This window comes from Pristiophorus japonicus, chromosome 17 (assembly GCF_044704955.1).
Source record: "Pristiophorus japonicus isolate sPriJap1 chromosome 17, sPriJap1.hap1, whole genome shotgun sequence".
NCBI lineage: Eukaryota > Metazoa > Chordata > Chondrichthyes > Pristiophoridae > Pristiophorus > Pristiophorus japonicus.
The window spans coordinates 27931370-27953049 of record NC_091993.1 but is presented as its reverse complement, the minus strand read 5'-3'; the positions used below and the strand labels follow the sequence as shown (position 1 = coordinate 27953049).

The window sequence follows — 21680 nt, the reverse complement described above, 5'->3', positions numbered from 1 at the left end:
TTCTCTAAGGACACATTACATTTCTTGAGTTACTAATGAATGAAAACTGGAAGTGGGCTGCGTATAGTTTATATATGGTAAATTTCCAAAGCAGCCATAGTGCCTGTACGAAGGGATAAATATATCAGATTTGATTATAATATATGACTGCCATAAAATTTCCAGATAATCAGCTGCAAATTAATTCTCAAGAAATTTGCAATAATTAATTGAATTGTAAGTGTTAGTCCTTCATTATAAAACATCTTCTGCTTTCAACCACAGGAAGGAGAGTGATGATCAGTGACAGAACTGACATATAAACCAGCACAAAATTGAATAAAATGATTTCCTAACAATTTAAAAAAAAAAATATGCTTAAATGATCTTGAAATTCTCATGACAGTTATAAACCAAAGTGGTTTATGATGTTTGAATCATTAGATCATACGCTCTGGATTTCTTCCATCATGCTGTGTGCAAACTATCTGTACCCCCTCAAATAGATTATTGATTTGTAATCATTCTCGGGTATTTGTTTAAGGTTATTTCAGTGTTTTCATGCTGTTTGAGCAAAGACTGTTGAGGACTGTTTTACCACCCCCTCAAATTTTCTTCCTGCTGCCCCCGGCCTCTTTGCCATTCCACTCATGAACATCCGCAGTATTTTGCTTTTGACATCTGCAAGAGTATGGTGCAGTGAGTACTGGGACTCCTCTGATACTTGGACCAAGTGCCCATCATTCATGGGCTTAAGTGAGAAGCATTGACTCTTCAGCTGTTGTTTTGGGGGCGAGGGCACGCCGACACTTATAGAATCATAGAATCATACAGCACACAAGGAGGCTATTCGGCCCATCGTGCCCGTGCTGGCTCTTTAAAGGAGCGATACAATTAGTCCCACTCTCCCTGCTCTTTCACTTCCTTGCCAGAGTTACCAGAAAATGATCAGGAACAAGAATCCCTGGCTGTTTTACTCATTGATGTCCCCATTGTAGTACCTCTAACAAATGTTATTTTAACCATATGTCAAATTAATGTATGAATTGTTGGAATGCTCGTGTTAAAATTCATGTATGCAAAATTATTGATTTTTGTCAGCCAGGCAAAAACAGGTAGAAACAGTTTGTTTATAGTCATTAGTATTATTGTGAAAATTGATCCAGTTTTAACTTGGAAGAAAGCAGTGGTGTGAGTCTTGACTCAAATATTGTAAGATCAGTGATCCAAATAGACCCACAAATCAGTAGATGTTGAATTCTATAATGACACCATTATGCTTATTTTGCTCATTTGGATTGCAGTGTTAACCTTGCTTTTTAACTAATTTGCACAAAGTGGCCAATAGGCAAATTGGGTCAACAATGTTTGGTATCCGCAATTTTTAACTTTAAGAAAAGAGAAAACTGTAAAATCCTAAAAATCTGAAAATGCTAGAAATACATAACATTTGGAGAGAGAAAACACATTAATATTTTGGATCGATGTCCTTCATCAGATATCCGTTCTGACAAAGGGTGTCTCCTGACCCCATTCTAACTGATATTGTTAATGGCTTCCTTAGCTCAGGTGCTATCCTTCTCCTTTTCATCACTGCCTCAAAACACCCATCCATAATCCATCCATTCTCTCCAGTTGTCACCCCATCTCTAACCTCCATTTTCCTTCTAAAGTTCTGAAACATGCCATGCCACTAAGCTCCATGTCTATAATCTTAAAACAAACTCATTTAAATCTTTTGAGTTTAACTTGCCTACTCGCAGCACTAACATTTGCCCTAGCCAAATGCACAAATGACTTTCTCTGTGACTGTAACCTTGGTGTATTATTCCTCTTTGTCCACTTCACAATAGTTGACACATCACCTGTCGTATTTTGTCCAGCACTCCTACTAGTCCGAATACTGCCAGCATATTTGCAGCAATGGCTTCGCTTCCTATTACCATAGTCATTTCCAAAGTCTCCAAGAATCAATCCAGGTCACCTCCTCTTCCTTATTTATATGCTGCCCCTTGGTGACATCCTCAGCAGCAAGCTTCCATATGTATGCTTATGATACCCTGCTCCACCCCACCACCACTTTCCCCCATGACCCCACAATCATCCCTGTTGTTAGTCTGCCTGTTTAACATCAAGTCATGGATAAGTTAAAATTTCCAACTGAATATTGGAAAGATCAAAGCTGTTACTTTTGGACCCACAGCATGAGCTCCTCTCGTGACACTGACTCCATTTCCCTCTGCAGCTATTCACTTAGGCTGACCCAGACCATGCAAAACCTTGGCCATCTCTTTCACTTGCAGCTAGGCATAGAAATTCATTTCCCATTCACCATCAAGACTGCTTACTTCCACCTCTGCGACATTACCCCATCCCAGACCCATTGCCACTAAACCCTTACCAATTCTTTTGTTACCCTGATGTGATTTCTCCACTGTCTTCCTTGTTGGCCTTCCAACTTCCACTTCCATCCTTCATAAATTCTAACCTGTCAACAGCTCAGCCGTTCGTATCATATCTCACACTATGTCCCTATGTCCAACTAATTATCACCCCAGATATGCCCACCTATGTTGGCTCCCAATACGTTGAATTTAAAGTTTTTATCATCGTCTTCAAGTTGCTCCTTGGCCTCAGCCCATCCTATCTCTGCAGCCACCTCCAGCCTTATATCCCCTCCTTCAATCCTCTGACTCTAATTTTTTGATTCTCCTGCCTATCCATTCTCCCATTGATGATGGAGCCTTCGGTCATTTCAGCCCAACTGTCTGGAACTCGCTTCCCCTCTCCACTTCTTCACCGTTTAAAAAAAAAAAAATCTTCTTGAGACTCAACATCGTGACCAAGTTTTTGGTTATCTCGACCAACTTTGCCACCACGGCTAAGTGTCTCTTTCTGTTTCATTTGCTCTCTCCCAACCAGCCCTCCCAGCAAAGCACCTTGAAACATTTTCTACATTTATTAAAGGTGCTACATAAATGCAAGTTATTGTTGTCTACCTGAAAATGTTAACTGACCGTTTTCAATATTCCTGTTTTTATTTGGAAAAATGAAATAATTCAATTTTATTTAAATCTGGGCATGAATATATTGTGTGTGTGCTTTCCTTTCTAGTATTATACTACTGTGACAGAGCAGCAAGTTAATGGAGAGATGATTGAACCGCTGCAGATATATCCACGAGGTAAGATGGCTGACTTTGCATCTGTATGTTCATAATGAGTAAACGGAGATGCCAATAAGTCTGCATTTACATTTATCTTTTTCTCTCTTGATTATGTCAACAAAACTGATAATTAAACCATATTATTAATCCTTGCTGTTTGTGTGTGGATTGGTATGTTTTATCCTCGGTACCTGCCATGACAATTGCTAGCAAATAAAGGAAGAATACACCTCAACAAATTCCAGTGTTCTTTTTTCTAATGAATACATAGGAATGATTTAAAGGCTATAATTTTTTTTCTTGCTGCCAATTTAAAGTGCCCATTTCACTTTCATGTCATCTAGACCTCTTGACGAGATAGTTGCTATTTAATCACTCACATATATATTCTCTATGTAATAAATATGAGGTGCTCAGTTGATTTATTTTTAAGGTACAGGTTGAACCTCCCTTATCTGGCACCCTTGAGACATGGCCTGTGCCCGGTGGGGTGGGGGGGAGGGAAAGAGAGAGGAGAGGTCGGGGGGAGGGGGGGAGGGGGAGGGGGTTGGCCGAGGTCGGGCGTGGGGGGGGGGGGCAGAAGAGTCAGAGGTCGGTGGGCCCAGAAGAGTTGGCACAGCCCGACCCCCTAGAGGGTACGCTGTGGGGAGGAGCGGCCGGCCCGAGGACTGTGGCTGCAGGAGTTCCAGCAGGGCAACAAGGAGGAGGCAGCCGATCGAGGAGAAAGATTATATTGGTGAGTAGGATGGGGTGGTGCCAGATAAGGGACTCCCGGATAAGAGAGGTTCAACCTGTACTGTCACAATAGCCTGCTTCATAAGTGAAACTAAGGCAGTACTATTAGCTGTTCTAACGACATAATCCCCAAATCTCTCCCTGTTATTACAAAGCATGAAGGCATTTGAGTAAGAGCCTGTTACTGTATATATTAAATATCTAGATGAAAATGAATAGAAGACAGTAATTTAATCTTTGGATCCAGGTGACCTAAACAAATTCCACAAGCTATTGAGATTTCAACTTGATCTAAATGTCTTAGTTATAAATTGCTACCTTGATGCTGCTTCTCAGCCATGTGTTTTAAAATTTGTCTCTGGGTATAAATATTCTGCTATATTCCAGGATAATTAATTGGGTTATTCTGCAGTTTGCAAATTGGGTGCAGTGATAGTCATTGTTTAAAATAATGGTCAAATGACCCAGTAACTAAAATTTATGTAGCGACCGGGACAAATGCATCTTTTCAGACTGGCAATTGTGTTGACCGCATAGCACCGAGAGGGTTAATGATCAATCTTCTTGCATAACAGTACTAAATGTCAGCATACATCTTTGTGAAAAATGAAATGCTTCAGAAGTTTTACCCATATCGCAGTGTGAATTGGAACATAACATTAGGAACAGGAGTAGGCCATTCAGCCCTACAAGCCTGCTCCACCATTCAATTAGATCATGACTGATTTGAACCTCAACTCCATTTACTGCCTTTGCTCCATATCCCTTGATAACCTTACTTAAAAAAAAATATATATATCTAGCGGAGTCTTGAAAGCTCCGATTGTGATACTTCCACAAAAAGTTGTGGATGCTGAGTTCCAAATTTCAAGTGTGATAGAATGCTTCCTGATTTCACTCCCAAATGGCCTGGCTCCCAATTTTAAGATTATGCCCTCTTGTTCTGGATTCCCCCACCAGAGGAAATAGTTTCCACTGGCTCTATTTTCCTCTTTGCCGATTTTTGGCGCCCAGGAGGATGTACGACTGATTTTTTTTTTTGTGCCCGTTTGTGCTGGGAAAATAAATTGGGACTTTCGCCAAAGAGTTATTTGAATTTGGCGCAGTGCTCTCTGAAGTTAGTCTGGGGGGTGGAGCTTCAAGTCTGCGCCAAAAAAACTCTGGACATGCACGAAAAGCTGAAGTTGCCAGGGTAACCAGAGATGCTTAAGCAAGCTGAAGCCCGCTCCTGCCTTTGATTCATAATGGCATTCACACTGAGGGATTAGTGATCGTAAGACAACTTTACCAAGACACAGACATCATTAGCAGTTGATCACTGCTGTATTCTGTACCCCAAAATGATTAACCTGCTCATTTCTATACCATCCACTCCAGCACTTAAAAAGTGAAATCCGCTGGACTTGCTGCAATCCCGGGCCCGCCAAGGACCTCTCTCCCCACGGCCACCGCAACCCCCTACTGGACCCGCTGCAATCCCCAGCCAAATGGCCCTCCTACTTCCCGACTTCAACTCGCAGGGGGAGTGGGGGTGGGGGGCATGCGGCCCGGGATGACAGTGGGTCCAGCTGGGGGGGGGGGGGGGAGCAGTCCTTTCGGCCCGGGATTGCAGCGGGGGGAGCAGTCCTTTCGGCCCGGAAATCATCTTCCCTTGCTCCAAATAGAGTTCCCTGTGGGGAAAAAAAAAGTATTTTCTTGTATATTATTGCCTTGCTCCTGTCCTCTTGTGCGCTGCGCTGATTCCATAAGTTAACATCCGTTTTTTTTTGTGGGGCTTTTGGGCAGTGTGCGCCGCGCTGAAAAAAATCGTGGACGGCCAAAATTGATGAAGTCCATAAAAACGGCGCCCGATCCCGTTTTGACTCGTGTCTGCGCCAAAAAAATGTAAACTGCTGCACATGGTCGGCGCCAGCGTCTAAACGTTGGCGAAAATTGGAAAGTGAGTATTTCATGCCAAAAAATGTTTGGATGCCAAAAAACGGCATGCAATCGTGGCGAAAATAGAGCCCTCTGCATCTACACTGTCGAATCCCTTAATCATTTTAAAGACCTCAATGAGATTACCCGTCAAAATTCAAGGGAATATAATCCAAGTTTATGCACATAGCCTCATAATTAACCCTTTCAGCCCTGGTATCATTCTGGAAAATTCGTACTGTAACCCTTCCAAGACCAATATATCTTTCCTGAGGTTCGGTGGCCAAAACTGAATGCAGTACTCCAGATGGGGTCTGACCAACTCTGTACAACTGAATTCCAACCCCCTTGAGATAAAGGCCAACATTCCATTAGCCTTTTTGATTGCTTTTTGTATAGGTCTACTAGTTTTTAATGATTTGTGTACTTGCTCCTCTACAGTTCTTAGTTTCTCACCATTTAAAAAATAATCTGTTTTATCTATCGTGGATCCACAGTGAATGACCTCATGTGCCCACATTGAACTCCATTTGTCATAGTTTTGCCCACTCACTTACACTGTCTATATCCATTTGCAACTTCCTGCACCCATCTGCACTACTTACTGTTCCTCCTAACTTAGTGTCAACTGCAAACTTGAATATATAGCTCTCTCTTCCTTCATCCTAGTCATTAATACATATGGTTAAAAGATGAGGCCCCAAAACCAATCCCTGGTGAGCACCACTTATTACATCCCACCAATCAGAGCATGTACTCTGTCCCTACACTCTGTCTCCTATATCACCGCCAATTTCCAATCCAAGTCAAAAGCCTACCGCCAATCCTGTCCAAGCTCAATACTTTTGCCTTTTTGGAATTATCTGTGAATCATTCATTATAAGGAGTTCTTAAACCTCTGCTGCTACCTAAACTTTAAAAAAGGTATTGCATATCTTTAAATCTCGAGGGATGTAGTCTTTCAGACATGTTGCCATCCTGAAAACTTAACCAAGCTCTCTCTTTTAAAGTGTTTCTTGATCTTATACATTTTTTAATTGAAAGCAAGAGATAAAAACAACACCAGAATAATCAAAATAGTTCTTGTGAAATATCAAGGACAAAATGGAAAATGCAGCTTCTGCTGATTATAAAACAAGATTTTTCAAATAAAATGCCATGTTCCATTTGAGACATTTTCAGCTTCTTGCATACTTCAGTATCTTCTGTTGTGAACTAGTAAGATAAATATAAAATAAGAAGCATTTTGAATAGTTTAGTAAAAAAAAAAAATTGTTATTCCAAAAGACGGGTTCATGTCAATATTGTTTTGGCATTTTAGACAAAGAGCTTTAAAGACTAACTTTTTTTTTTCTAAGCCCATCATTAGTGGGCATCAAGTAAGATATGATCCCCTCCCAAGATTGAGGAGACTATGCATACTGTATGCAATGCTAGCTGGTGCCCAGATCAAGAAATGTTAAAACCCATTTTGGGAAGGAAAATGTGTTTAAGAGTAGAGGGTTTCATTTTCTATACAATGCAGAAAGTGAGAATGAACTTACCAGCAAGCCTTTAAAATATTTTAGTTCCTGGTTCAGTAATCAAGGTTTTTAGACTTAAGCAGCCAAACCAACAACCATTCTAAATTGAGAGCATTTTATTGTGCTTTCAACTCCTACTGCTGCCGTTGAGAGTCTAACACTGAACAGGGTATGTTCATTCCCATTAACAGTTGAGGCGCAAGGCTATTAATACCCTCTCAGATATATTCCTAAAATACTTCTATATAATACTTATTTTTGTAACAAGATCTTGGAATCTTTCCAGTTTTTCCTCGATAATGGATAGCCAGCATGTAATATATGTATTCTTTTTTTAAATATATCTCTGCTAGCTTTTTTCCCTTCCTCTCTTGAAGGTGTTGCCTCCTCATCAGACTGGTTCTGTAGGTGCAGGTACTTTGCCCAATTGACCCATGTTTCACTGGGTGAGATTGGTCATGGGCCGGGGGCATCATAGCAAGTCCAATCCTGATCTTTCTTGATTTGATGTCCCCATGTACATTTCCAAAAAGAGTGACTGGGTAATGACCAGGAACAGAAATCGTGGCTAATATTTTTCATTCCCTAACCCGGGATACTGAGGGCTATTGTGCCACTTCGGCCGCAGCCCTGGCTGAAATGAACTAATTGCACAGATCAGGAACTGAGTACGAGATTACCTTTTAAAAACAAATTCAAAACATCAGTGGGCTAAAATATATATATATTATAATTAAAAAGATTGTTGCTATTTGATTGGCTATATTATATCACTTGGTATGCCACTAGAGTGAAGCACACATTCATCTGGGAGAAGGGGAGAAAAATCGAATTTGTCTTGGTGAGACAATCAATCAAGATTGACAAGTCTTTTAACATACCATTTGTGGCATTGTATTTCTGAAATGAGATCAAACCAATATATCCACACACAAAATCTTTCATCAGGAAATCTTTACATTCTTGTAAATATTTTCAGTTAAGTAAACATTGCTTAGACTATCCTTTTAAAGGAGCATCACTTTGGATCCTATTTACTGAGAATAATAGTGAACTTTTATATTGTTAGTGTTTTTTATTTCTCATTCCTTTCCCTTAAATGCCCTTGTTTAAATTGAGTGATGACCTCATTGATGCAATTGCCTCAGAAAAGTTGCTGCATCCAGCAGAGTTGGGGAGTGATATTAACATAACAGTTGAAATCACATCTTTGTTGAAATGCCTTGGGTTAGTGGGTACATCACTACCGATACTTCAGTGTTGTGCTCAGTAACTCAACCTGTAGTGCCTTTTCTCCCCCACCCCAAATATTAGGCCATTAGAACTCAATTTAAAATAGCTTTTTGTTTAAACAAAGCACCAAAATAGATGCAGACCAAAAAAGAATGAACATTTGATCAGAATTCTTCATAACTTTTTATTGACTCTCTTTACTGTTCGAATGTAAGTGGCAGGTGCTCCACTCGCCTGCTCAAGCAAAATATCAAAGATAAAATAAAATATTTTCTTTTCAATCGCATTTTAAATTTTACTCTTACAATTTACAATTTATTAATCCTGGCAATAGATTCTATAGATAAGTATATTATTCACCTGTGTGTTAGGGTTAGCCCACTTTTTTAATGATATAAAAGGTTAACAAACGAAGGTTGAAATGGACTGGCTCTTTGTTATTATATTTGTTTTTGTACTCTGTAGCTTTATACTTTATATAGACTGTCTATCAGTTTTTCACTGTTCAATATTGCAAGATGGAATCACTTTTTAAAATTCCCTGTACAGTCTTTTGAGCCCCTTTTCCATCATTTTCAGCTGCTAATTTTGGTGTCAGTCTCATTTCTTTCAAATGATTCATTTTTAACAAATTTGTAAATGGCCCTGATGTGTTCTGCAATTTAGTCAATTACTGTTTCAGCCTGCAAGCCACCTGGGAAACGGAACATACATGGCCTGAAGGTAATAATTTCAATAATTGTTTCAGTAAAGTTGGGAATGGATTTGTAATGCTGTGTTCCAGTTATTGAAATGTCATCTGAAAACCTTGGCTCTTCAAACTCTGACAAGCAGGGGGTCTCTTGTTATACAAAGTGGGGAATATTTCCCATGATTTAATCACACAGCTGTGAATTCTTGTCTTATTTCCATTGAAGCAATTAGAGTTACAAAATAGGTTATCGCTTTTAATTTTTTATATTAAAAGGTGGTTAAATTTTTGTAATGTACATTTTAATGAGGGACAGAAAGTGATATGATTAAGAAATTATACTCATTATACAAACCTTCAGTGCTCCAAAGGAAATAAAATGATTTCTCATCTTTCAGGCAAAATTTTCCTGAGTCGATTTTCATTACCTGTTGCATACTAGAAACGTCGAGAGGACAAGATATCTATGCATTCACTTTTACTGTTTAAATTCATGGAGAGGAAAAAAAATTGCAAAAAGATAGGACAAAAACATCATGAAATTAAATATGCTTTTTTTTTTACTCCCGATTTATTTAAAACATTGATTTCAAGTGTGCTAAAATTGACCTCAGTGCCCCTGTACTAGGAATGGGAAAATCAGTCAGGATTCCCGCTTCTGATCACTATTCAGTGATCCCTGTTAGAAAATGTGTGTAGACATCTGGTGAAGAGACACACTGGCACTGATCTAATGATGTCTACAGTGAATAGTTTGCTGACACTCTCTGCTTCGGCTCCTGCTTTGGAAGTGGCTGGAACCATATCTAAGCAAGAGTTGGGGTATTTAGAAGAGAAAAGGTGGCCAAATATTTTGTTTTCTTCCTCCAGTCCAGTTCCTATGTGTTGCAGGGCCAGATGTTGGGCAGGTGACCAACCAGGCCTACATAAGAACATAAGAAATAGGAGCAGGAGTTGGCCATTCAGCCCCTCGAACCTGCTCTGCGTTCATGGCTGATCTGATCATGGACTTAGCTCCACTTCCCTGCCGCTCCCCATAACCCTTGACTCCTTCTCTTCCTCTCACTGTGTGCAACTCTTTGTATCCAAGTCTGTCTCACTGGGTGATGGAGGCATTCAAAGAGCCATTCTCTCACTTGTGTGTTTCTCTCCTATTACTGCTACATGACTAGGTATGAGCCATGTATTAGTGATTTAGATTGAGTCTTTTTTCACCCCCCTCCCTCCGCCCCACATCCACTGTGGGAAAACGTATCCCTGTTTTCAGAACAATATCAGCTTTATATACTGTCTTTACTATTTTTTGAAAAAGCTCAAACTCGCTTCACAACTAGGTGTGATTTTTTTTAATTAAAAGGAAGCCAAGTCCGAAAGAAAGTCATTAGGAGGGTTAACCAAAGACTAGGTCAACGAGAAGAGTTTTAAGGACTTTTTCTTAAAGGCAGAGACAGAAGAACAGAATGAGACAGGTGTAGGGAGGGAATTCCAAACATAGGACTAAGGTGGCTGAAGGCTCTAGAACCAATGGTGGATTGAAGGGAAGGGAGGGATCCATAGGACGCCAGATTTAGAGTAGTGCAGGCATATAGAGCTCGAGAAGAGTAAGTAGGGCAAGGCCATGAAGGAATTTATAAATAAGGACAAGGGTTTTGAATTGAAAGTGTTGGGAGAAGGGGAGCCAGTGTAGGTCAGTTAGGACAGGGGTGTTGGGAGGGCAGGACAGGATATGCGTAATAGGGCTTTGGAGTTTTTGGAAGATAGAGAATGGAAGGCCAATGAGGAAAACGATGGAGTAGTCAATTTTGAAGGAAACAAAGGTATGTATAAGGGTTTCGGAGGCCCACAAAGTTTTACGGTGCAATAAAGTGATCTTGGTAATGCATAGGTTTTGCGGTTTAAAGCTCCGCTCACTGTTAAAGCGTGTGGCAGCATCCCACAGACAGCAATGAGACAAGTGACCAGATAGTCTGTTTTAGTGATGTTGGTTGAGGGGCAAATATTGGCAAAGACAAGATACAAAAAAATAAATAAAAGGGGGCATTATTTCAATGGTTTAAAAAAAAACATTTTTGGGGATTTTTTTGCAGGGAGAGAATTATTAGCAGGTTTGTGGACCACTTTCTGTGCAATGACATCATGTAAAAATGATGTGATATGATAGTATAATACAAAATTGGCTAAGTGACAGGAAAGGGAGAAGTGGTGAATGATTGTTTTTGGGCCTGGAGGAAGGTATACAGTGGTGTACATCAGGGGTCGGTTCAAGGACCACTGCTTTTCCTGATATTAATGACTTGGACGTGGGTGTACAGGGCACAATTTCAAAATTTGCAGATGAGACAAAACTTGGAAGCATAGTGAACAGTGAGGTGGAGTATGATAGATTTCAGGAAGACATAGACAGGCTGATGAAATGGGCAGAAACGTGGCAGATGAAATTTAACGCAGAAAAGTGTGAAGTGATGCATTTTAGTAGAAAGAATGAGGACAGGACATATAAACTAAATGGTACAATCCTAAAGGGGGTGCACGAACAGAGACTCGGGGGTATGTGTGCATAAACAGATGGCAGGGCATGTTGAGAAAGCAGTTAAAAAGGCTTATGGGATCCTGGGCTTCATAAATAGAGGTATAGAGTACAAAAGCGAGGAAATTATATGATGAACCTGTATAAAACACTTGTTCGACCCCAACTGGAGTATTGTGTCCAATTCTGGGCACCGTACTTTAGGAAGGATGTGAAGGCCTTTGAGGAGGTGCAGAAAAGGTTTACGAGATTGATTCTAGGAATGAGGGATTCAATTACGTTGATAGACTGGAGAAGCTGGGGTTGTTCTCCTTGGAGCAGAGAAGATTGAGAGGAGATTTGATAGAGGTGATGAAGGGTCATCAACCTGAAATGTTAACTCTGTTTCTCGCTCCACAGATGCTGCTGACCTGCTGAGTATTTCCAGCATTTTCTGTTTATATTTCAGATTCCATTGCTTTTATAATTAGAACTATCTGCTTAACAGATGGTAAGCCATTTTGGACTGAGATGAGGAGAAACTTCTTCACTCGGAGAGTTGTTAACCTGTGGAATTCCCGACCGCAGAGAGTTGTTGATGCCAGTTCATTCGATATGTTTAAGAGGGAGTTAGATATGGCCCTTATGGCTAAAGGGATCAAGGGGTATGGAGAGAAAGCAGGAAAGGGGTACTGAGGTGAATGATCAGCCATGATCATATTGAATGGTGGTGCAGGCTCAAAGGGCCGAATGGCCTACTATTGCACCTATTTTCTATGTAATATTTGTTTTCATTAAAATAATTATTTTCATCCTGAAACTTGTAATATATTCTAAGAAAGTTCAGCATCTTGTACCATAACATTTTAATATCCTTCTGGTTGAGCCCCAGCTTGTTTGGAATAAGTTTTTTTTTCAATAGATGATAGCCATTCAGTTAATAGAAACTTATATAATTATTATAAGAACGAGGTTTGGACAAGAAAGGGCTATTTGGTCCATCAAGCCCATATCCTCCTGGACCATGAACAGTATTAAAATGCAGCCATAAAATTACCACAGTCCCTCATTGGCATATTTTAAACTGACATGGTCTTCGAAGGAAGGACTTGCATTTATATAGCGACTTTCGCAAACACCGGACATCTCAAAGTGCTTTACAGCCAATGAAGTACTTTTGGTGTGTGGTCACTGTTACAATGTGGGAAATGCAGCAGCCAACTTGCGCACAGCAAGCTCCCACAAACAGCAATGTGATAATAACCAGATAATAATATCTTTTTGTTATGTTGATTGAGGGATAAATATTTGCCAGGACATCGGGGATAACTGCCCTGCTCTTCTTTGAAATAGTGCCATGGGATCTTTTACATCCACCTGAGAGAGCAGACAGCGCCTCGGTTTAATGTCTCATCTGAAAGATGACATCTCCGACAGTGCAACATTCACTCAGCACTGCACTGGGAGTGTCGGCCTAGATTTATGTACTCAAATTCCTGGAGTAGGACTTGAACCCACAACCTTCTTGACTCAGAGGCGAGAGTGCTGCCCACTGAGCCACAGCTGCCACTGAGTTGTGACGACTAACACTTAGATGGAAGATGCTGGAATTATCCATTTGTGCCTGAACATGGCAATGTCTGATTTGACCTCTCTCCACTTCAACAACTTAATTCCATTAGCAACCTTGCCCTGTCCCTTTCCAAAAATGGCTGTAATATGAGCCACCACTGTCTTTAATCACCTCTCTCTAAACTATTAAAATAAAAACTACAAACAATGCCTGAGTTGTGACTAAAAGTCTTTTGTGAATACGAATGTATTAAAAAAAAAACAATCAGTTAAAGAGTGAATCTTTGTTGCTTCAAAGATTCTGAAGTGAAAGGTATCACTAGTTTGAAGTCCTTTTGGCACTAACAGACTTTTCAGGTTCAAGTGATACTTACTTTTCCCATATGGACATCTTTCAGAATGGCTTCCAAAAACCTGGCTATCTAACTTGTGTGATTGTTGGTTACTGCTCTGCCTGATGCAATCTCAGCAGTACACTAAAGGTGTGAATGATCATATCCATATTAGAAAGGGAGACCTTATTGAGGTGTATAAAATTATGAGGGGGCCTAGATAGAGTGGATAGGAAGGACCTATTTCCCTTAGCAGAGGGGTCAACAACCAGGGGGCATCTCGGGTAGCAGCGAGGAGGCCCTGACCTGCGGGACAACACCAGCGGCAGGTCGGGGCTATAAAAGAAGCGGCGAGTGGAGGCCCAGGAGCAGCATGGAGGCATGACACCTCAGGGAGCAGCACGAGCTGCGACGGCAGCAAAGAGTGACATCATCAAGGTCCAGTTTGGTGATTGGAGCGTGGGCAGATACAGCAGGAGGGCAAGGTAGGGGAGAAGGAGCGGCGAGAGACTGTGGAGGGATGTGATCGGAGCCCAGGAGAGGCGTGAGTTCAGGGCCAGGGACCCAGGGGCAGTACGGGCCAGCCCACACTGCGATATGTGTGCGCACGAGGTCCGTGTAGCAGAGCTGGTCTCCAATCGTCTTGGTTAACCCTTGCCACTGGACCAAGACCTAGCTCTGTCAAGTCCGTGTGGTGGCTGGTATGCAACAGCCACCCCACGTTAAAAAAAATCCATGCACAGGCATCTTCCACCCTTCAGGATGTAGTTTGGGATCTGGAATATTAGGTCCTTCATTGAAACACCTGTGAACTTAATCCTTTTTGGCATGGAAGCAAGTCATCCTCGTTTCGAGGTACTGCCTATGATAATGATGATGATAGATTGAAAGTAATTAGTAGGAGGTTTAGAGGGGATTTGAGGGGAATTTCTTTCACCCAGAGGGTGGTGGGGATCTGGAACTCACTGCCTGAAAGAGTGGTAGAGGCAGAAACCCTCACCACATTTTTAAAAGTACTTGGATGTGCACTTGAAGTGCCGTAACCTACAGGGCTACGGACCAAGAGCTGGAAAGTGGGATTAGGCTGGATAGCTCTGTCAGCTGGTGCAAAAATGGCCTCCTGTGCTGTAAATTTCTATGATTCTATGATATCCATATATATTTCAAGACCAATAGTGATGAAATTAATTGATCTGATTGCATTAATTGATTTTAAATTTAATTATTTTAGCTTTTTAATTTTTTTTTTTATAAATCAGTCTTTCTGCTTTTCTTGGTCTGCCAATATATTTTAACGTGATTTTAAATTTCACTTCTAGTTGCTGTGCTGTGGTTTGTGTGTGCATGAACCACATTACTTTAACTTGAATAAAAAAGAAACAAAAAGTGTAGCCAGGTGGTGTGGCACATTGGAAGACCAGTGAGCCAGGATATGGGTTTAAACACAGATTCCCCATTTCCTTATATTCACTATGGGCAGGTGCTGGCCATGGGGGGTGGGCAGTGGGGGTGCAAATTCAAGGGTGATTGACTTGCTGAAAACTGAGTGTAACATCCACTGTTTAGTCTTGCGGTATAGGTGGCATTGCCTCGAGACACAGCTGGAGACCACTTTATGGGAGTCACCGCCTCCGACAACTCCTCAAATGTGAGATTTATAGTATAAATTTGCCATTGCCTCTAGCAGCTCTGTCAGCAGCAGATCCATACAAAGCTGGTGGACAACATAAAAATAAGAGGGAACCTCTATGAATACAACATTATGGTTAGAGCATTTTGAAAAACATAGCGTTAAAATGTCTGTTTAAAACATACTAAAATTGTTTTTAATATACCTTTTGTACAATGGTATCCATCCTAGAAAAGCAGCATTAAGTAATGCTTTTTCTTATTTCTACAAAGACTCCGTGATTTAGTATGCTAACGTCATGTGCAAATAGAGAGCACGCAACCGTCCGCATGCCTAGCAACAAGCCAATTAACCTTCAGATGGAAATGAGAAATCTATGGTAAATTACAGGTTAATTAGACTGCTGTCCTCAGCCCATGAATGACTGATAAAAACTCCTTATCTGCCTGCAGGTAAATACACGGGCAGGGTCCTCTAATAATAGCTGCCCAGCAGTCACAGAAGGCCTGCCGAACAATAGGTAAGAGTCAAGAGCAGAATCAAAAACGGCTTATGAGATATGTTCGCTGCATGATAACTAATGGTACTAGATTCAAAACCGTTATACTATATAATTTTAGAAGTGTTTCTGCTGGGAATTCATGACAAAAATGAGAGGAAGACAATTATAAAAAGCAATTGATGTTAGAAGCAATACTAAATATTAATTCCATCATCTCATAACTGTGACTCATTAAAATATCTAAAATTTGGTCTTCTATTGTTTTCTCAGTTGCAAGACCGGTGCTGTGTTTAAGATTTATTAATATTGTGATTAATTTAAATCTCAAATTACAGAAGTGCAAATTATTTAATACATTCTGCTTTAAAATTTGATCGGTTTTCTTCTCCATCTGATTTTTCTCTATCCTCCTCTCCTTATACAGGAATATAGTTTCATGGGTATATATTGCCCTCTGGCACTTTGCCCACATTGGCAGTCTTCATGTGTAAGCCTTGATGGTGATTGTTATCAGGCTATTCAACTGTGGAGGGTGTCACTGGTGAGCCTGGTCTTGCCCACACCTGACCTGCACACATTCCAACAGGGGTCATGGGATAGCAGTTATAATGTCCCTGCTACCACCCTTATTGAGATGCTCTAGTTCATCACGTCAGACCTGTCTAGTCTGTTTGGCTCAGTTTCACACTAGGCAGTGAACTTACCAGCTGAGTCTAGGGGAGCTGCATTTTTAATAGCATGATTTATTTATTTGTATTTAGGGTATTAGGAAGGGGGTATCTTCTATTAAGATACATTTGAAGAAATCTTTGCCTTTTTTCTGACATGAGACAGTTTTATAATTTGTACATTAATTACAAACAACAATTAGGGCCTTTTTAAGCAAAACAATTAATTGCACAATAAAGCAGCGCAGTGACAATGTTTTTTATTATTCCTTTTTGAGATCCATGGAATCCATTTTCTGTTCTGCAGTGTTAATTAGTTTAAATTGTGTGTTTCTATCTGGACATATGCATTTTTATAACTGTCTTTGCCTTTCTTTTGCATCAGCTTGAAGAAGTCCTCTGCGGAACTTAAGAAAATACTGGCAAATGGACAGGTAGGTGGCGGAAACTGCATTGGGTATAATTACAGTATGTGTAATTTCCCACTAATCTGCTGTGAATAATAGGCTAGTGAAGCGTAACATCAACGAGGGGTTCAGTTCACATTATGGATACTGTTTGAATCCACAGTGTGTGTTAGTCTTAGAATAAATACCTTGATTTTAAAATAAAATTATATTATAAGCAATCACTTCTTTATTTGTGTTCAGCTGCTGAAACCCTCATCCAAATTTGACCATTTCAATGCTCTCCTGGCTGGCCTCCCATCCTCAACCCTCCATAAATTTCAGCTCATCCAAAGTTCTGCAGCCCTTATGCTGTACAGCACCATGTCCGCTTCCCCGTTACTCCTGTCTTTGCAGACCTACAGCATCTGGTTTATCATATTAGATTTTTGATACAGGTATTACATTAAAAAAAATAATGGAGTGATTACAAAGCGGAATTGAAATGATATGCAGAAGCGAAGTTTGAGCAATCTAATGTTTTTATCTGAACCATGAGATGTGATAAAATCTGGTCCCCTATTATAATTTTTTACAAGGTATAATAATGTACTGTTCTTGAGGTGACTTCCCTTTCTGCTCTCACCAATTTTTTCTTTTGCTTCTGTAGAAGCTAAATCATTGTTGAGGAATGGTCACAAGAGTGTTGTTAACCTTCTGGCATCTCACCCAAGTGGTAATTCTTAACATGTGAGTGTAGATAGTCAATGTTGGCAGGTTATTTTATAATGTGGGCATTACCACCAAACCTGATTGGGTCCTCACTCGATGCCTACGATTTCCCACACAAGTCAGTAGTAGTAATAGTTTTAATTCCTCTTGGATTTACTTTATAACAGTCACATTGTACAACAACAACTTCCATTTGTATAGCACCACTGCTGTTTATATTCCTGAAATCTTATGATTGTCATTATTTCTAAAATAATTGCATTTAGAGTAGTGTGTATTAACATTATAGAAAGAGATGAAAATATCATCTCAACCAATTCCTGCACTTTTCTCGTCTAAACGCTTCTTTGGCGTGAAATGCTTCTGTATGATGTGTCGAGGAATATGTCAACATATTTGTATGAAATTCCTTTACCATTTTAACATGGATTAGCCTGTTGAAAATAAATTGGTTAATGCTTCTGTTAAATAATGGAGAAAAGGATTTCATTTTGGCACCAGTTCCCTGTATGAAAAATTATATTGAGCCAACATGCAATGTTGTGCCAACGCTTGTGCAATACAATTTTCACCAAGTTGTTTCCACCACTGCTATTATCAGTGACAGCCCTGTAATCACCAATACGTCAACCTAATACTAACATAGTATGCCTCAGACATGACAAAATATTGAAGCACAAATTCTATAATTGGGTCTTTTACTTAAGACTTGGTACAAAAATAGCAACTTCTCACCATTTCAGATCACTGAGATCCTAGTGCTAGAACTGTCTAAAGTCCATTCTGCATCTATTCTGTTACATTATATTTTTAGAAACATGATCCGCGTTTCAAAAAAAAATTGAAACAAAACATGGTAATTCTTTTGGTGAGGCTGGTCTATGATACGTTTGGTAAAAATGAGTAGCATTTTCCAATTAGGTCTGTTACTTGTTACTTACTGTTCTAATGACTCGGCATGACCATATGACACATTCTTGATGGAGTTGAAATGGTCTTTCACTGCGCCTGCTTTGGCTTCATTCTAACCCTGGAACGTGAAACAAAACTCAAACGACTGCTGATAATAGAACCATGTGTCACACTAAAACTAAACGTCTACCTCTGTAGTTAGGATAACTCCCCTCCTTCACCCCGCCGCTCCGCCCCCCCCCCCCCCCCCACCCCCCAACCCCGTGTTAATATGTTAATGCCTGAAGTATTGTGATGCTGGCATGAAGTATTCTGATGTGAATTTTCAAACAACCATCCCCCTTCTGCCCCCACAGTGTTTCAAAGCCATCTATATCCCAGTTTCCACTTGAGAACCTGATCCCTTGCAGTTGTCAATTTCATTCACATTTTGTCTTTCGAATCAAAAGTCCTTTTTAATGGAATCATAAAAAAGAAAGTGATTGAGCTTATTGTCCCTTAACTGGTGCTAGCTTTATATCCAAGGTATCCGTTCTAAACCTATTTCTCTTAAGTATTTCTTTCTTAAATGTTGTGAATGACTAGGCTTCCATAATCTAATTACTCTCTGTATTAAAAAAATTGGTTCAAGTGAAAAATGACTTTTGATGTTCACTAATTAAAATCATTAATGAAATAAACCTCCCTTCTCCCTGCTAGCCATTGAAAAAGTCAAAAGATCAATGCAAAGAAGATAGAAACATAGAAAATAGGTGCAGGAGTAGGCCATTCGGCCCTTCGAGCCTGCACCGCCATTCAATAAGATCATGGCTGATCATTCCCCAGTCCCCCTTTCCTGCTTTCTCTCCATACCCCTTGATGCCCTTAGCCGAAAGGGCCATATCTAACTCCCTTTTGAATATATCCAATGAACTGGCATCAACAACTCTCTGCGGCAGGGAATTCCATAGGTTAACAACTCTCTGAGTGAAGAAGTTTCTCCTCATCTCAGTCCTAAATGGCCTACCCCATATCCTAAGACTCTGTCCCCTGGTTCTGGACTTCCCCAACATCGAGAACATTCTTCCCGCATCTAACCTGTCCAGTCCCGTCAGAATCTTATACGTTTCTGAGATCCCCTCTCATCCTTCTAAACTCCAGTGAATAAAGGCCCAGTTGATCCAGTCTCTCCTCATATGACAGCCCAGCCATCCCTGGAATCAGTCTGGTGAACCTTCGCTGCTCTACCTCAATAGCAAGAACGCCCTTCCTCAGATTAGGAGACCAAAACTGAACACAATATTCCAGATGAGGCCTCACTAAGGCCCTGTACAACTGCAGTAAGACCTCCCTGCTTCTATACTCAAATCCCCTAACTATGAAGGCCAACATACCATTTGCCTTCTTCACCGCCTGCTGTATCTGAATGCCCACTTTCAGTGACTGATGAACCATGACACCCAGGTCTTGTTGCACCTCCCCTTTTCCGAATCTGCCGCCATCCAGATAATGGACCCAAGTTTCGGGTCGCGCCTAAAACGGCGCAGCCCGGACCTGGACGCCCGTTTCTCGCGCCACAAAGTGTGCCTAAAAATAACTTGCCTATTCTCCGGCTCCCTGCAGGTCCTTTGCAGCTGGGCGCAGCGCAGCACGAGCTGTGGGGGGGCGGAGCCAGGTGCCTGCTCCGTGTGCAGTAGCTCCAGGCGCCCAAAACTGGAAGCACACATTCCCTAGCCCTGGCCGAATGGCCTCACTGGGGCTGCGTGGATAAGGCTCCTTCCACCCGACCGGGCCCCCGCTCTCCCCCCCCCACCCCCCGGCGACCCGACCTCCGTTCCCCCCCCCCCCCCCCTACCTGCGCGCCGCCCCCGATACCCGACGCCACCTACCTGTAAATCCAGCCCGAAATCTTAGGCCCGGCCGTTCAGCATCCTTCCCTCCCTTTCCCGCCCCCCCCCCTCATTCCCTACCCCCCCCCCTCCTTCCCTACCCCCCCCTCCTTCCCTACCCCCCCTCCCTCCTTCCCTACCCCCCCTCCCTTCTTCCCCTACCCCCCTCCCTCCTTCCCTTACCCCCCTCCCTCCTTCCCTTACCCCCCTCCCTCCTTCCCTACCCCACCTCCCTCCTTCCCTACCCCACCTCCCTCCTTCCCTACCCCACCTCCCTCCTTCCCTACCCCACCTCCCTCCTTCCCTACCCCACCTCCCTCCTTCCCTACCCCACCTCCCTCCTTCCCTACCCCACCTCCCTCCTTCCCTACCCCACCTCCCTCCTTCCCTACCCCACCTCCCTCCTTCCCTACCCCACCTCCCTCCTTCCCTACCCCACCTCCCTCCTTCCCTACCCCACCTCCCTCCCCTACCCCACCTCCCTCCTTCCCTACCCCACCTCCCTCCTTCCCTACCCCACCTCCCTCCTTCCCAACCCCACCTCCCTCCTTCCCTACCCCACCTCCCTCCTTCCCTACCCCACCTCCTCCTTCCCTACCCCACCTCCCTCCTTCCCTACCCCACCTCCCTCCTTCCCTACCCCACCTCCCTCCTTCCCTACCCCACCTCCCTCCTTCCCTACCCCACCTCCCTCCTTCCCTACCCCACCTCCCTCCTTCCCTACCCCACCTCCCTCCTTCCCTACCCCACCTCCCTCCTTCCCTACCCCACCTCCCTCCTTCCCTACCCCCCTCCCTCCTTCCCTGCCCCACCTCCCTCCTTCCCTGCCCCACCTCCCTCCTTCCCTGCCCCACCTCCCTCCTTCCCTGCCCCACCTCCTCCTTCCCTGCCCCACCTCCCTCCTTCCCTGCCCCACCTCCCTCCTTCCCTGCCCCACCTCCCTCTTCCCTGCCCCACCTCCCTCCTTCCCTGCCCCACCTCCCTCCTCCTGCCCCCACCCTCCCTCCTTCTCTCCCCCTCTCCCTCCCTCCCTCCCTCTTTCCTTCCTCCCCTCCTTCCCTCCTTCCCTCCCTCCCTCCTTTCTCCTTCCCTCCCTCCTCCTCTCTCCTTCCCTCCCTCCCCTCCCTCCTTCTCTCCCCTCTCCCTCCCTCCCTCCTCTTTCCTTCCCTCCTCCCTCCTTTCTCCTTCCCTCCCTCCTCCTCTCTCCTTCCCTCCATCCCCTCCCTCACTCTCTCCTTCCTTCCCTCCCTCACTCTCTTCCTTCCTTCCCTCTCCCTCCCTCCCTCTCTCCTTCCCTCCCTCCCTCCCTCTATCCTTGCCCTCCCTCC

General features: G+C 42.5%; 1 protein-coding gene across 8 annotated transcripts in view; it reads left to right on the top strand.

The window, feature by feature from the left end:
- map2k5 (mitogen-activated protein kinase kinase 5) overlaps window positions 1–21680 on the top strand; it is a 246290-nt gene that overhangs the window by 32622 nt on the left and 191988 nt on the right. For all 8 annotated transcript variants that reach the window (XM_070858527.1, XM_070858526.1, XM_070858525.1 and 5 more), the window contains exons 2-5: window positions 3094–3163; window positions 9236–9276; window positions 15737–15804; window positions 16840–16888. In XM_070858527.1, the coding sequence (XP_070714628.1) occupies window positions 3094–3163; window positions 9236–9276; window positions 15737–15804; window positions 16840–16888 (228 nt within the window). The remainder of the gene's footprint in view (window positions 1–3093; window positions 3164–9235; window positions 9277–15736; window positions 15805–16839; window positions 16889–21680) is intronic.